Here is a 17,195-nt window from a genome sequence, read left to right on the forward strand (position 1 = left end):
TGCTGGTCATAAAGTATTGTGCATTAAGTTTTTTAAGAAATTGCCAAACTTTCCCAGAGTGGCTGTATTATTTTACATTTCCATGAACAGTGTATAAGTGATCTAGTTTCTCCAACATCCTCAGGAGCATTTGGTGGTGTCGCTTTTTTTTTTTTTTTTTTTAGCCATTCTCATAGGTGTGTACAGATATCTCATTGTAGTTTTAGTCTATATATCCCTGATGCTACCATACTTGCTGTTTTTAGGCTTTGGTCCTGGCATCAGGGTAATACTTCATAAAGTCAATTTGAAAGTGTTCCCTCTTTTATTTTCTGGAGAAACTGTATAAAACTGTTGTTAATTCTTTAAATGTTTGGTAGAATTCTCCAGTAAAAACAGCTGGACCTCGAGATTTTTTTTTTTTGGAAGTATTTTTACTATGAATTTAATTTCCTTAGTACTTGTAAGACTATTCAAATATTGAGTGAGTTGAAGTAGTTTGTGTTTTTCAAGGAGTTGGTCCATTTCTTCTAAATCGTCAAATTTGTATGTGTAGCATTGTTTGTGATATTCCCTTACTATCCTTCTAATGTCTGCAGATCCCTGTTTCCTTCCTAACTGGTAATTTCTGTCTACTCTCTTTTTTGTCATTTTTGCTAGAGATTTGTCAATTTTATTGATCTTTTCAAAGAATCAGCTCCTTGTTTCATAGATTTTTCTACGTTGTATTTTTGTTTTCATTTCTACTGATTTCTGGTATTATTTCCTGCCTTCTGCTCATTTGCAGTTTAGTTTGCTCTTTCTAGGTTCTTGAGGTGAGAACTTCAATTACTGATTTGAGACTTTTCCTCATTTCTAATGTATTAGTGCTATGAATTTCCCTGTCATCACTGCTATAGTTGTGTTCCACAAATTTTGATGCATTTATTTTCATTTTCGTTTAGTTCATTTTTGTGTTTTATTTCTCTTTAGACTTTCTTTTTGACCCATGAGTTATGTAGAAGTGTGTTGTTTAGTTTCCAAGCGTTTGGAAAATTTTAATTTGTTACAGTTTGTTTTATGGCTCATGATGTGGTCTATCTTGGAATATGTTCCATAGTCACTTAAAAAAGAATATTCTGGCAAATACAGAGAAAAGACCACGTGAGGACACCAGTGAGAAGGTATCACTCCATGATAGGACACATGTGATTAATTTCCTTATTTATACATTTCTGGTTTTCATATAATAATATTCAATGATCAAATGTTACACTGATCATTATTTTTTAAAAGTCACTGATACGCAAATTAAAAACCAGAAAAAACATACAAAATGTTCATTTGCCACTTCTATCCTTTAATCCAGTAAGAGAGAGCGCTAGTTTTGCATGTCAACTTCCTAAGGTATACTTATATAAAAGTTTTAGTGAGACAAAAAGCAATTTACATATGAAACTTTATTTACCTTTTGAGAGAAATTTTTTTTTTGTCATTATTAAATAGAAAAAAAAATATTCTGCTGAATGGAGTGTTCTATAAATGACAATTAGATCTTCCTAGTTGATGGTGTTATTCAGTTCTTCTATATCCTTGCTGATTTTCTGTTTGGTAGTTCTGTCAGTTGTTGTAATTCGTCAATTTCTTCTTTCACTTTTATCAGTTTTTCTGTCTTGTCTTTTGTAGCTCTGTTATTTGGTGCATATTTAGGATAAGTTTTCCTGGTTAATTGAGTCTTTTTATCATTATATAACATCCTTCTCTGTCTCTGGTAATTTTCTTTGTTCCAAAGTCTACTTTATCAGATATTAACATAGGCACTCTGCTTTCCCTTTTGAATGTTTGCATGTGTTTATTGTATGTAATATATATGTATACCCTTACTACCTATATTATTGTATATAACATACATACATATATATAGCATATAACTATATATATGTATATAACTACATGTATACACACACACACACATTCCCTTACTACCCATCTCATTACATTTGAAGTGAATTTCTTATAGGCAGCATGTTTAATACACTCTGCCACTCTGTCTTTAAATTGTATATTTTAGCCATTTACATTTAATGTAATTATTGATATATGGGATCTTAATCTCCCAATTTTTATTTTTTGTTTCTTATTTGTTCTCTCTGTTTTTTGTTTTCTTTTTTCTTTTTCCTGCCTTTCTCAGGGTTAATTGAATGAGTTTTGGAGTTCCATTTTTATTTATCTTATTTATTTTATTTATTTGTTTTCGAGTGTTTCCCTTTGTATAGTTTTTTAGTCATTGCTGTAAGTATGATGTTATATGTACGCATAAGTTATCACATTCTACTGGTGTTATTTTACCAGTTCAGTTATAGAATCCTTTATCTTCCTTTACATCCCCTTACTCTCCTTATTTATAATACAGTTGTTTTAAGTATTTCCTGTAAACACTTTGAGAACCACATCAGATAGTGTTATAATTTTGACTTTAACCATCCACAATGACTTAGAAAACTCAAGAGGGGAAGAAAAGCCTAGTGTGTTTGTTCATACTTTTTACAGTGCTCTTTCTTCCTTCCTGATAATCTAAGATTCTTTTATTTATTTATTTTTTCTATGTGGAGAGCTTTCTCTAGCCATTCCTTTAGGGGAAGTCAGCTTGGGACAGAGTCTCTTAGTTTTTTTTCAACTGAGAATGTCTTCTCCCCCTCATTCCTAAAGGATATTTTTGCTAGTTTTGGATTCTTGGTTGCCAGGTCTTTTTTTCTCAGCATTTGAAATACATTGGGACACTTTTTTCTGGTGTTCATGGTTTCTGATGAGAAATCTACTGTCACTCAAATTGCTTTTCTCTTACATGTAAGGTGTCATTTTTCTTGTGCTGATTTCAAGATTTTTTTCTTTGTCATTAGTTTTCAGAAGTTTGACTATAATTGTATTGGCATTTATTTGTTTGGGTTTACCTGCAAGAATTTTGCTCAGCTTCTTTAATATATAGTTTTAAGCCTCTTCTTTAATCTATAGGTTTTCAGCCAGTATTTCTTTAAGTACCTTTTTAGTCCCACCCTCATTCTGTTCTTTAGAACTCTACAGACTTGAATGTTGCATATTTTATTGTAGTCTCACAGGTCCCTGAGACTGTTCTTTTCTTTCTAGTCTGCTTTCTCTCTGCGATTTACATTGACTTGATTTCTACTGTTACATCTTCCAGCTCACTGATTCTTTCCTCTCTCCATTCTGCTGCTGAATTCATCCACTATGCTTTTTCTTTTGACTGTTTTGCTTTTTAGTTCTAATATCCCCACAGGATTCTTCTTTGTATTTTCCTTTTCTCTGCTGCAGCTTCCTGTTTTTTCATTTGTTTCAAGCATGTTCATAATTACTCATGAAACATTTTTATCATGACTGTTTTAAAGTCATTATCAGATCATCCTGACAGCTCTGCCATCTTAGTACTGGCATTTGTTGATTGTTTTTTTTCTTTTTTTTTTCATTGTTTGATATTTTCTGGTTATTGGTATGACAAGTGAAACATGAACAGTTTCATATTATGCTGTTATAGTTTATGCTTTATTTAAACTTTCTGTTTTAATTGGCTTTCTCTGACAGTCTTCCAACAAGGGCACTGCTGCCTCATTACTGTCAGGTGGAAGTACAAGTCCAGGGTCCCCACGGGGCCTCCACTGACACTGAGGTGGGGTTATTTTCATTTCTTCTGGTTGTTGGTGAGAGTCCTACTCTTGTCTGAGCCTCCCCTAACACAGCCTAAGCATAGGCAGGGGAGAGTGTCTCTCCCTGCAGGAGATTGGAAGTTAGGTCTCTCCACATGGTCTTCACTAACACCACAGTGGGAGCCACTTGTTACTACCCAACGGAGATACAAGTTCTGGCTCCCTTCTCTGACAGCTCCCACAGGGGTATTGGGGAGCCTTGTTATGGCCTCATGAAGGCTAGAGTCTGGGTCCCCCTCTCAGCCTTTGCTAGTGTGGAGGGGACAGGCCCAGGTTTTTCTGTGGTTTGGCTGCAGTAGAGACCTTTGCTGGGCTGCCCCCTTTCCTGTCCCTTTGGCTACAGAGAGCAGACTTCTGTCAGAGCTTTTCTGTCTCGCCTGTTGGCATTTCCAGTTTGCCAGCTGCATCAGTTCCAAGTTAGGAAAATCCAGGAACTTGTTTCATGTCATTTCTCAGATCCCTCGCTGGTCTGCCTTTTCTCTCCATTTTTCAGCATCATCTTATGTTTGTCTTCTACATGATGTCCAGGATTTTTGGTTGTACCCAGTGAGAAAAATAGGGAAAATATGTCTGTTTTCTCAGAAGTAGAAGTGTTGCATGTACTTTTAAATAATACACTTAATTTAAGAAATATATCCTGCCCCCCATTAACTCAATTTAGGAGATCTTACTGAAGATTAATCTGCATGAGTTCTCCCCTGGGTTATGTAGAGTCAGTAACCCAGTATTCCTTTTGATGGCAAAGTAATGGCAGAGTGGTGGCCAGTCAAACCAGAGATGCCACTGATAGTGAGATGCACGAATATTTCATTTATTTTTCAGAAAGAGAAAAGTACTTTGAATAAACTAATATGCCATCCGTATAGTAAGATGCATGCTGATTTCTCAGAGGTCAAAATATGGCAAGAGTTTGCTTCCTGGAACAGAATCAGTATGGTAGTTATGTGGAAAGGTTTGCAGAGTGAAGTGCAAACAATAATATATTAATGTTCAAACATGTTTTATTTATTTGCCATGTTCAGTTTTAACAAGTGGATGTTGGTCAACTTACAAAAGCAAGCATTCCTTTTCTGAGAATGTTGACAAGACCCTTTAAACCCCAATTTGGTGGGTCTTTCTTCCTTGCAGAGATAAAGCTGCCTGCTTTGCTATTCAGAAGGGATTACAGGCATCACGTAGTGACATTAAGCTATTTAACCATAATGATATGGATGACCTGCAGCGACTATTGAAAGAACAAGAGATTGAAGATCAAAAGGTATGATTCTTTTGAAGAAAATTACACAGTTCTTTTGTACTTTCTAACCAGCTAAATTATAAATGAAATGGTAATTTGTCATGAAAACTTGCCTGTGGATCACATGTGGACATTAAATAAGGGTGTTTCTGCTTATTAAACGTACCTCAGATTAGAGAGTCAAGCCTGATAGTAATTGCCTCATCATTGCCATAATTATATATGGCAAATTTGGGGGAAGGTTATCTAGGCAGCTTTCTAAAAGAGAGAAAGAAAAACAGCATGCATTTTGGGGGTGGAGGGATGTACACTCAACTCTACAGAAGTAACAACAGAACTCATTAGGGCATTGACAAGATGTATCTAGTGAATTCAAAATAGGCTTATTCATATCAAAATAAATCATGTATCAATTCACCAGAAGAAACCATGGCGGCAGATCTTAATTAATGAATTTATGAACAAAGTGAAGACTCTTTCTCCCTACCCCAACCTCATCCCAGATCTCTGAGCAGCTGCTCCCTGTGGGAAGCAGCTGCCTCAAGCATGGTTTCCTTCTACGTTGCAACCTATTTACACTTCTTCTCAAGCACCTGTGTAGTCCCTTGGGACAGGGAGGGAATTAGGCAGGTGGAACTTGCTCCTTGTTGTTCTGATAGAGAGTGGAACAGAGGAAGCGTGTTCAAAGCATCACTGTTAGAATTAGCATTTATTTGCCCCTGACAACATGAACAGAGAAGGTAGTTCTGTGGTCTGTGGTTCTGCAGCAGGAACCACTGTGTGTGAACTGTACTGGGAACCTGGTCACCACATCCTTTGTCTCAAACACCACTTTCAAGTGGACTTTCCCAGTGTAACTCGTCCGTTACTAGAGTAACCGATAAAAATGCTCATCACATCCTTAATTTTGTGTTAATTTCCGTTTTTCCAGATATTTGAATTATTCCTTTTGGATTCTGTCATCTTTGTTTAGGTGATAGCCTAAGAGCAGCACTTCATGATTATACACATTCTTGTGATGAATACGCATAGACTTCTGCTATTTTATGCTAGGTGTGCTACAGACAGTGTTTTATAAGTATACAATTTAGAAGAATCTATAGGGAAAATCTTAAAATTGAGACCGTTCCACCAATGAATTCTTTCTACAGATTGTAAAAAGATGTCCCTTTTCTTATTCAGTAATAGAATGCTACCGTATTGAAAAACACTGCCTTAGAAAGTGTGACCAATGAACCAGTCTGCTGTAGAGTTATTTCGCCAAGTTAGCATTGTACAAATTTGGAAGACAACATATTCAAGTTCTGTGTGTGTGTTGTATAAGATTTATAATCTGTGGAACATTTTTTTTAATGAATAACAAGAAATAAAGTTATCTTAAAATTTATTTCCATTTTATAGTTTTTACCTTTTTACTAATTAATTTATACCACATATTCCGGCCAAGAGTAGACTTTCTAAATTACTTTACATTTTGGTTTTTGGAAATAATTCTTTTTTAATTTTGTTTTCACAAAAATAATAAATGTTAAATTTTTAAATATTTTGTACTTAGATGCTTATATTTCCTTTGAAAGTAAGTTAAATAATCTGAGTTTGGATCAAACTCTTTTTGTCAGTTTCCCAACTAATGGGGTTCATATGTTTTTTCATTCCTTTTCTTAGAGTTCTCTTATCCCATATTAATCCTTCTTAAAAAAAAAAGATAATAGATAAAAACAGCAGTTCATAGAAGAAATGCAGATAACTGAGCAAATAGAAAATAGTCTGACCTCACTAACAGTTACAGAAATTAGGGTAAGAGTTTTTGCCTGTCCAATTAGGGAAAACTTTTTATGGTAATAATCAGTGCCACACTGATGTACAAAGGGCCTTCCAGAAACTCTGAGGAGAGCTTCAGTTGGCACAGCCTTTCTAGAGGGTAAATGGGCAGGTATATTCTGGGATTCTTAAATATCCATACCCTCTGGAGTGCTATCTTTAGAAGAGAATCAGAAATGGTGTCAGAGATGGAAGGGTATTCACGTGATGTAAAAAAACAAAATGAGGGAAACAACCTAAATCCAGCACTGTGGGAATAGTTAAATAATTTACGGTGTATCTACAAGGTGGAATATTAAATCTCCATTAAAATCATGGTTTAAATAATATTAAATAATGTGAGAATGTTCACAACATAATATTTTAAAAACTCAGGTCCTAGAACGATTGCAGTAAAATCCTGATTTGAACAAGGTAATTTACAAAGATATGTATTTACAAGAAAAAGTTACCAGTGTGTGGTGTAACGAGCTCATTTGTTAAATTCTTTTTTGTACTTTTCCATTTGCCAAGAATATTCCAAAAATAAAATATTCCTTCATTGAGTATTTTAAGATCATAAGAAAGATACTTTGTTTTTTAAAGGCAGGGAGAGGCGGGATGCCCCCATGTCCTCAGCTGTGACCTCCCAGCAGACCCACAGCCTTCAGGTTTGAGTTAGTGACAGAGTGAAGATGACCAAGAATGATGTAAACTTTTGCATGCTTCAGCCGACACTTTTTTGAGTATTACATACAGCTGTGGGTTCTAAAATACCCCTTAAATAATAGCTCTGATATTTGAGTTTCTAGTTGTTCATTAGAAGCTTAGAGGCAAGAAACCTTTGAGTAGAAAGGTGGCGGCAAACTCTGTGGAATTTTTTCAGTGCAGCATACCTGAAACATCTACAAATTCAGCAGTGGGAGTGGTTTATTAGTGATTTGACGTCAGTGGGGTGTGGGAAGATGTGTGTTACTTGAAAGAGTCCCTCCACTGCACCACCTCCAAACATGACTGGGTGAGGTCATAGTCCAGTTTTACTTGAACCAGTAGTGAGGAGGAAGGAAGGAGAAGGGTTTCATCTGTTTTTTGGTAAGTAAGGGAGGTCAGGGTTTGTCTGTTTTTTAACTTTTTATTAGGAAAATTTCTGGCACATTCAAAGGAAACAGTAGTATAGTGAAGCCCCCTGTACCCTTCTCCCGGCTTTGTTTTCAATATTCTGCCACTCTTGTATCATCTGAACCTTCACCTAACTCCCCACTCAGTCTCTGTGATGATGATGATTATCATCATCATCATTAGAGTTCTTTTTATTTTAGGTAAAATTTACATTGAAATACATTAGTCCTAGTTATACAGTTTTGACCAGTGGTTATACCCGTGTAGCCCAGGTATCATGGCCCCCATCATGACATAAAACGTCCCCATCTCCCCCAGAAAGTTCCCTTGGGTCCCTTCCCAGTCATTCTGGGCTTGGAGGGTTTTGTTTGTGTTTTAGTATTCTCAGTGTCTAAACAGTTTGTGTTTGTGTGTGAGGCCTCCTAGTTGACTGTGTGACCTGAAAACATGTCTGAGAGAAGAAAGCACTGTTTTTCATCTCAAAATAACAGGATCTCAAACCTTGAGCTTGAAATTAATTTAGTCTATTTGTTGATTTATCTTGGTGAATAAATCTTGTAGGGTGAAAGTGCTAGAGAGCACATAACAGATTTTGTATTTGGAGTTACTGACATTTAAAACATCTATTTTTTTTTTCTTTTAAAGAATCCTCGCAAGGCTCGTGTAACTCGACGTTTCATTGTAGTCGAGGGGTTATATATGAATACTGGAACTATTTGCCCTCTTCCAGAATTGGTGAGCAACCATGTTTATTTATTATTTTAGTATTTAGACTATTTGGCAGTTAGGCCTTTTGTTTATGACCATTTTTAATGTATAATGTCTGCATTGCTTTGCTTAATATGTATCATAAGCACATTCTGATCATACTAGGGAAGTAGATTAACATTAAATGCCAACCCTGACCTTTAAAGAGTAATCAAGACTGAGTTTTATAAAACCAACTTTATTGAGGTATAATTGACACATAATAAAATATACTCACTTTAAGAGTACAGTTTGATAAGTTTTGACAGATGTATACTCCCCTATCACCATCACCACAGTCAAGATATAGAACATTTCTGTCACTCCAGAAGTCCCTCATGCCCCTTTGTAATCAGTACCCCATTCCTGGCCGCAAGCCACCGTTGATCTGCTTTCTGTTCCTGTAGTTTTGCTTTTTGTAGAATTTCATATAAATGAAATCATATAATACGTATTTTGTAAAACTCAGCTTTTTAAAAGGGGATACAATACACTGTCTTTAGAAACCATGACTATTGAGATTTTTTTTTTTTAGGTGAAATTCACATAACATAAAACTAGCCATTTTAGAGTGTAGAGTTCAGTGGCATTTAGTACATGCACAGTGTTGTGCACTCATCAACTAGCTAGTTGTAAAACCTTTTTGTCACTCCCAAAGAAGACCCAGTACCCATTAAGCAATCACTCCGCATTTTTCCTTGCCCCTAGCCCCCACCAGTCTGCTTTCTGTCTATATGGATTTACCTATTCTGGATATTTCTGATAAATGGAATCATATAATATATGACTATGGCTTCACTCACTTATAATGTTTTCATTGTTTATCCAATTTGTGGCATCATTTATCAGTACTTCATTCCTTTTTTCTTCTTTTTTTTTTAAATTTATTTATTTTTGGCTGTGTTGGGTCTTCGTTGCTGTGCGCAGGCTTTCTCTAGTTTTGGCAAGCAGGGGCTACTCTTCGCTTCATTCCTTTTTAAAGCTAAGTAATATTCCATTGTGTGGGTGTATCACATTTTGGTTTTTTTGTTAACAGATATTTGGATTGCTTCACCTTTTGGCATTTGTGAATAGTGCTGCTATGAACATTCATGTACAAGTATTTGTTTGAATCCCTGTTTTCAACTCTGTCATGTATGTGCCTAGCAATGTAATTGCTGGATCATGTGGTAATTCTATTTTTAACTTATTGAGGAACTGCCATACTGTTTTCCACAGTGGCTTGTACCATTTTACATTCCCACCAGCAATGGAGGAGGGTTTCAGTTTCTCCACATCCTTACCAATGTATACTTTTTTTTTTTTTAATTTTTGCCATTCTAGTAGGTGTGAAGTATATTTGCATTTCTGATTTGCATTTCTTGAATGACTAATGATGTTGAGCCACTTTTCTTGTGTTGGCCATTTGTATATCTTTGGAGAAATGCCTCTAGAAGTCCTTTGCCCATTTTTAAACTGGGTTGTCTTTTTGTAAAGTTCTTTATGTATTCTGGGTACTAGACCCTTATCAGGTATGTGATTTGCAAATATTTTCTCTCATTCTATAGGTTGTCTTTTCATTTCTTTGATAGTGTCCTTTGATGCACAAAAGTTTTTAATTTTGGCAAAGTCCAATTTATCTAGTTTTTTGTTGTTGCTTGTGCTTTTAGTGTCATATCTAAGAAATACATTGCCAAATCCAGGGTATGAAGATACACCCCTATGTTTTCTTCTGAGATTTTTATAGTTTTAGCTCTTATTTTAGGTCCTTGATCCATTTTGACTTAATTTTTGTATATTCTGTGAGAGAGGGATTCAACGTCATTCTTTTGCATGTGGTTATCCATTTGTCCCTGTACCATTTGTTGAAGAAACTATTGTTTTCCCATTGAATGGTCTTGGCACCCTTGTTGAAATCAGTTGACTGTAGGTATATGGGTTTATTTCTGGACTCTCAGTTCTATTCCATTTGTCTATATGTCTAGCCTTATGCCAGTACCATGCTTAATTACTTAATTCATGTAGCTTTGTGGTAAACTTTGAAATCAAGACGTGAGTTCTCCATTTTTGTTCTTTTTCAAGATTGTTTTGGTTATTTGGCGTCCCTTGAAATTCCATTTGAATGTTAGGATCAGCTTTTCCATTTCTGTAAAAAATGGCATTGAGATTTTTTATAGGGATTGTAGTGAATATTTAGATTGCTCTGGGAAGTATTGCCATCTTAATGATACTGAGTCTTCTCATTGATGAACATGGAATGTATTTCCATTTATTTCAGTTTTCTTCAGTTTCTTTCAGTATTGTTTGTGGCTTTTACTGTAAAGTCTGGTACCTCTTTGGTTAAATTTATTCCTAAGTATTTTATTCTTTTTGATGCTATTATAGATGGAATTGTTTTCTTAATTTCCTTTTTGGATTGTTCACTACTAATTATAGAAATACAGATGACTTTTGTGTATTGATCTTGCATCATTCAACTTTTGCTGAACTTGCTTATTAGCTGAAACAGTATTTTTGTGGATCTTATTCTGTATATAAGATCATGTCATCTGTGAATAGAGCTAGTTTTGCTTCTTCCTTTCCAAGGATGGATGCTTTTCTTTTTTTTTCTTGCCTGATTGCTCTGGCTAGAACTTCCAGTACAGTGTTGACTAGAAGTGACAAGAGTGAGTGTCCTTCCTGCTCTTTAAAGGGAAAGCTTTCAGGCCATCACCATTGAGTATGATTTTAGCTGTGGGTTTTCCGTAAATGCCCTTTATCAAGTTGAGGAAGTTCCCTCCTATTTCTTATTTGTTGAATGCTTCTCTCATGAGAGGTTTGGGGTTTGTCAGATGCTTTTTCTGCATCAGTTGAGTTAATCATGTGGTTATCCTTCATTCTATTAGTATGGTGTATTACACTGATTTTCCTGTAATAAACCACCATTGCATTTGACCATTAAAATCTGAATCTATGAGTCCATCAATTGAATAGGGATTCAAAATAAAGGTTTCATATCTTATTTTTTAAGTTTTTCACTATTTCTTGAGGAAATCTAGATACATCCTAAATGTCAATAAAAGAGATTTGTTTTCCTCTCCTTCCTTTTGTGAGTGTCAAAGACTGATAGAATAATGTAGGAGAGATAGTCGGCCACAAGATGTTAGAACTGTATGTTACAGGGGTACAATAATAAATCAGTACTGATGGGCAAATATACAGCCAGTGAAACAAAATGTAAAGTGTAGGAACAGATCAAGTACCTAAAGTACTGAGTATGTAAAATTACAGTATACAAATTAGGGTTTGACAAAAGGATTCCTGTTTTGTTTTACTTGTCTGTGTTCCAGTACTGTGATAATATTATTAAATATTTTCTAAAACATGGTTTTTAGAAACTATCTCACTCATATAATACCTCTTATTAATGGATGGGAAAGAATTAGTATTGAAAAGATGTAATTCTCCCCAAATTAGTTTGTTCATTGTTAATGAAAATTCCGGTAAAAGCCCAGTGAGGACCCCTCTCCCAATTTGATGTTGATTCACAAGATTAGCCTGTAAAATCTTTTTTTTTTTTATGAAAGCTTCTTTATTTATTTATTTATTTATTTATTTATGGCTGTGTTGGGTCTTCAATTCTGTGCGAGGGCTTTCTCTAGTTGCGGCGAGCGGGGACCACTCTTCATCGCGGTGCGCGGGCCTCTCACTGTTGCAGCCTCTCTTGCTGCGGAGCACAGGCTCCAGACGCGCAGGCTCAGTAGTTGTGGCTCACGGGCCCAGTTGCTCCGCGGCATTTGGGATCTTCCCAAACCAGGGCTCAAACCTGTGTCCCCTGCACTGGCGGGCAGATTCTCAACCACTGCGCCACCAGGGAAGCCCTAGCCTGTAAAATCTTGATGGTTAAAAAATAAATTATCAGACGCATGATATGAGACATCAACCCATCTTATATATTTCTGTGCATTATTTCTATAGTTTCAGTGGAAAAAATCATAGTAATTAAACATTTAATAATTAAAATTATGATTCTGGGGCTTCCCTGGTGGCGCAGTGGTTGGGAATCTGCCTGCCAATGCAGGGGACACGGGTTCGAGCCCTGGTCTGGGAGGATCCCACATGCCGCGGAGCAACTGGGCCCGAGAGCCACAATTACTGAGCCTGCGCGTCTGGAGCCTGTGCTCCGCAACAAGAGAGGCCGCGATAATGAGAGGCCCGCGCACCGCGATGAAGAGTGGCCCCCACTTGCCACAACTAGAGAAAGCCCTCGCACAGAAATGAAGACCCAACACAGCTATAAATAAATAAATTAATTAATTAATTAATTAATTAAACTTTAAAAAAAAATTATGATTCTGGCACAAGAGAAGATTACATGAGTCATGGAAAGATTTAAGAGCCCAACTTCTCATGTTATATATATAAAAATTTAGTGGTTGATAATCACTATTTTAATTCAACTGTGAAACTTATCACATACATATCATAAAGGGGTAAATCAATTAAACACTAGGGGGAAAAAATCTGTACATATGTTCAGCCTCCCAATGTATAAACCAAAAAATTTATGAAATAATTAGAAGAACATATAGATAAATATGCATCTAAACATTAGATGGGAAAGGACTTTCTTATAAGCCGGAAAACAAAGGGGAAAAAAAAGATTAAAAAACATATTAATGAAAACTTTTTCTGGATTAAAAAAATGAATCTAAATTGGAATAGTGCCTCTGAGGGAAGAATATTTACAACATTTCCCTAGGAGTTTTTATGTATAATCAGACCAGTATTTAACAGATAGATTACATGTCTATACTCATAGTGTCTTAACAGTTCCTTCTTTAAAAATTGGCATTGTGCTGTCTATATTACTGAGTTAAATTGAATCATTTTAGAGCATCTAAAGTACAGTTAATTTTCATTATTCATGGTAGTTATGTTCTATAAAGTGTGTGTGTATATGTGTGTGTATGTGTGTGTGTGTGTATGTGTATATGTGTGTGTATATATATATATATATATATATATATATTTATGTTCTATAAACCTGCTGCAAATACTGAATTACCAAATACTGAACTTTTGCTCCTAGGGCAGAGTTAGTTTTCTGCCACCCTCTAGTCACAACACTTTCATCAGTTACTCAATACATAACCTTGTTTTATATGTGTTTCTGTTTAAAGACACCTTATTTAATATATATCGTTGATTTATCCATATTGAACTCACAGCCAACAGTACTATAACTCAGGCCTGAATGAAGTTTATGTAACACACACATTTTTTCCATAAGGCACATCACAGCCTTCTTGCACTTAGGCACTCTAGGCCGAACTTCAGCACTGTGCTTGGGGGCCATTTTAAACAACAAAATCACAACGAAAAGCACAAAATGCGAAAAATGTGGCAGTAAACAGAATGTGAAAAGGACACTTGTTTGCAGTATAAGCTGAAGCAGTAGCCTGTTAACTCAGCTGGGAAGGTGCATTTCAGGTGACTCAAAGTTTTTCACCACCCTGCAAATATGCCCTAAGTATTGATTTGGAGGTTACAAATAAATTTTAGCAAGTAGGCAGATTCACAAATATGAATTTTATGAATTTTCAGTATTTTAAAGTTGTGTTTATTTACCACTTAGGTTAAGTTAAAATACAGATATAAAGCAAGGATCTTTCTGGAGGAAAGCCTTTCGTTTGGAGTCCTGGGGGAGCATGGCCGAGGAGTCACTGAACATTTTGGAATCGCTGTAAGCTCTGCTTTTTTGGAACATTCCTTCATATAGTAACCATGCAGTTCCATCCTGCTGGGCAGGTTTCATGGGCACAAGACAGTGTTCCTCATCGATGTGCAGGATGCAGCTTTGGTGTCTGTCACTTCACTGAGCCCACAGAGGATTGGGTCAGCCAGACCAGGGTCCCCATCTTCCCTTGGAACTCAGTGGCTAATCATAGAGTTTGTGTTCTGTTTACACGGTAACATTTGATCCCAGCTTTCAGTGTTTCTTCTCTAGAAACAGTTAAATTTGCCTTCCATTTTTTCTTTAAAATCAGTAAGAATTCTCTAAGTTGTCCTTTAGAAAGTATCATAGCAGTGAAAAGATGTTCTTTCTAATATTTAAAATTCTGTATTTTTATTTGTGTGTATGGGGGTGATTTATATATATATATTAGAAATACCACCAGCATGGATTCACAAAGCCGCTCAAGGTCCCAGACAACTGGAGTGAGTTTTTTGTTTTCTCTTGCTGAAAGGAAATGAGCCTCAACTAGCCCTACTCTTAGTGGGTTTTGCTCCTAGAGCCTCGGAGAGGAACAGTGTGGGCCCATCTGCAGAACCTGTCCTCACCGACCACTGTGTAACCTGCCCTTACCCACCACTGTGTGGTTGATGTGCAGGAAGCTTTTCTCCAAATCTTGTGCATAAAAGTTTTGCAGCTTGTGTTAAAATGTTGAACTATAAAACATAAACTCGCCTTAGATTATTTGCATCCCTTTACCCATACAGACCTAGAGAAAAATGTAGAGCAGAATGACTATCACACCAAGTTGACTGAAGCATACTCTTCAAAGACAAACTGACATTTGGCAATGAAATGCACTGAAGAATTTAAGATAAATGGAAATTAATTCAAGTAAAATTTACACCAGAGCATTTTTAAGGCATGAAAATTTTAAAGAAGGAAAAAGCACTATCTAATTTCACTGTTCTAGTTTTCTCACTGCTTCCAGCAGTTGTCTCAGAGGTAGTATTTATAATGGCTTGAGTAAGAGTGCAGAATGTATGGACCTTATTTGGACCCTAATTCAAACAAATACTGTGAAAAACAAGCTTTGTGAGACAGAGATACTTGAACACTCAGTATTTGATATTAAGAAATTTTTCATTTTTTAAGTGTGGTAATGTTTTTGAAAGAGGGCATATCTTTTAGAAATGCACACTGAAATATTTATAGGTGAAAACATGTAAAGTCTGAGATTTGCTCCAAAGAAATGAAGAGGGCAGTAGGGGGCTTATACGTGGAACAGGATTGTCTGTAAGTTGATAATTATTGAATCTGTTGATGGGGATTCTTTATACTTTTGTATATGTTTGAAATTTTTCATAATGAAAGGTTAAAAAAAAAGAAGAAGAGTGCGCAGGTTTCCTTGTTGGATCTGTGGAACACTTGGAAAAACACCAGATGTGATCTGACCAGTCATTATTATGGCCATCATTGAGTAATTACAGAATGGCTACTGTATGCAGGATGGAACTTGGTGCTGGGGGCTGGAGCAGACGGTGAGGACCAAAGGAGTGCTGAGCCGTTGAGAAGGTCGTGGGTACTCAGGAGCCCAGTGGGCACATTAGGTTCATCCACTGCCCAGTTGGTCCACTTTGGTCAGAGCCCATGATGGCCCATTGCCATCATGTTTGGATAAATTGATTTCATTTTTGAAAAGGTGGAAAAGGTAAATGGAATGTAGTACTTGTTCCAAAGTGCTCAAAACCCTGATAGATTTCTTTTTATTTATCTCAAGTACCTTCTATGGAGAAGGACAGCTGAGACCACTGTTTTAGCAAGGAAATGATCTTATCTTGTACCTCTGAATATGTTTAGTGTCAAACAACTTTAGATTTCATCTTTTATCTAGCTCTTCCACTGTGAACAAATTGTCGATGAATGATGGAATGGCAAAAACGTATAAAGTGAGACATCTTCAGAGGTGGGCTATGAAACATCCGTCCTTTTAACAATTGATTTTGTATGACTTACCCTTTATTTTCAAGGAGGTAGTTTGAATCCAGATGTTGACATTAGTGCTGAAATTTTGTCTCTAGGATTGACATTGGCCTTTTTTTTTCCCCCCTCCTTTTCTTTAAATTGAGAAATAACTCCCACTGTCCCTCTTTTCTGACAGATTGATGATATTGATCTTATCAGTGCCAACATGGAGAATTCACTTGCTTCTATTGGGGGTTTCTGCTGTGGCAGGTCTTTCGTAATTGACCATCAGGTGGGTTCTTTTTAAAAACAAAAGCAAAAACTGAAACCCGTTGCTCCACTGGTCAACTAAAAATGTAACCGCTATTACAAAATTTCATTCTAACTTAGTTTTTCACACAATTTTTATTTAGAAGTAGATTTGTTAAAGAATCATTCAAAATATTTACATTTAGAAATTATCTCCCTTTCTAAAAAAGTTTTGGTTTTGTTACATAACTTCTGTACATGCCTGGGTCTTACCACCTCACCATTTGTACGTGCTGTTTGGTAGGGAGTGCAGAGATTTGGTGCCTTTAGATTTTTTAGCCAAAGAAAAACAGAGACAAAAAAAGTGTTTATGTTTTATAACTTGTTTGTTTCTTCTCAGCGACTTTCCGGCCAGGGATACTGCTTTTCAGCTTCATTACCTCCCCTCTTAGCTGCTGCTGCAATTGAGGCCCTCAACATCATGGAAGAAAATCCAGGTATAACCTTTAAACCCAGGAAATCAAAGATATTTCAAGTCATGTTAGCCATGCTGCTGGTTTGCCTTTTTGGAGAAATTAGCTGGAGGAAATGATTTCCCAGACAAAGTTCTGGCTCTGAATTACATTATCTGGCAATTTATGGGAAAAATGATGGTGAAGAAGTTGTCCCTGCCTCAGGGTTTCTGGGTTAGAGCTTCTGTCATGTT

At 36.2% G+C, this 17,195-nt stretch overlaps 1 protein-coding gene across 1 annotated transcript in view; it reads left to right on the top strand.

Annotated features, from left to right (window-relative positions):
- The window catches only part of SPTLC1 (serine palmitoyltransferase long chain base subunit 1), a 54,438-nt gene that overhangs the window by 25,638 nt on the left and 11,605 nt on the right, over positions 1-17,195 (top strand). Inside the window, exons 7-11 of the mRNA XM_068551929.1 lie at positions 4,806-4,935; positions 8,479-8,568; positions 14,177-14,284; positions 16,437-16,532; positions 16,890-16,986. Coding sequence (XP_068408030.1) covers positions 4,806-4,935; positions 8,479-8,568; positions 14,177-14,284; positions 16,437-16,532; positions 16,890-16,986 — 521 coding nt within the window. The remainder of the gene's footprint in view (positions 1-4,805; positions 4,936-8,478; positions 8,569-14,176; positions 14,285-16,436; positions 16,533-16,889; positions 16,987-17,195) is intronic.

Source organism: Eschrichtius robustus, chromosome 10 (assembly GCF_028021215.1).
Source record: "Eschrichtius robustus isolate mEscRob2 chromosome 10, mEscRob2.pri, whole genome shotgun sequence".
NCBI classification, from domain to species: Eukaryota; Metazoa; Chordata; class Mammalia; order Artiodactyla; family Eschrichtiidae; genus Eschrichtius; species Eschrichtius robustus.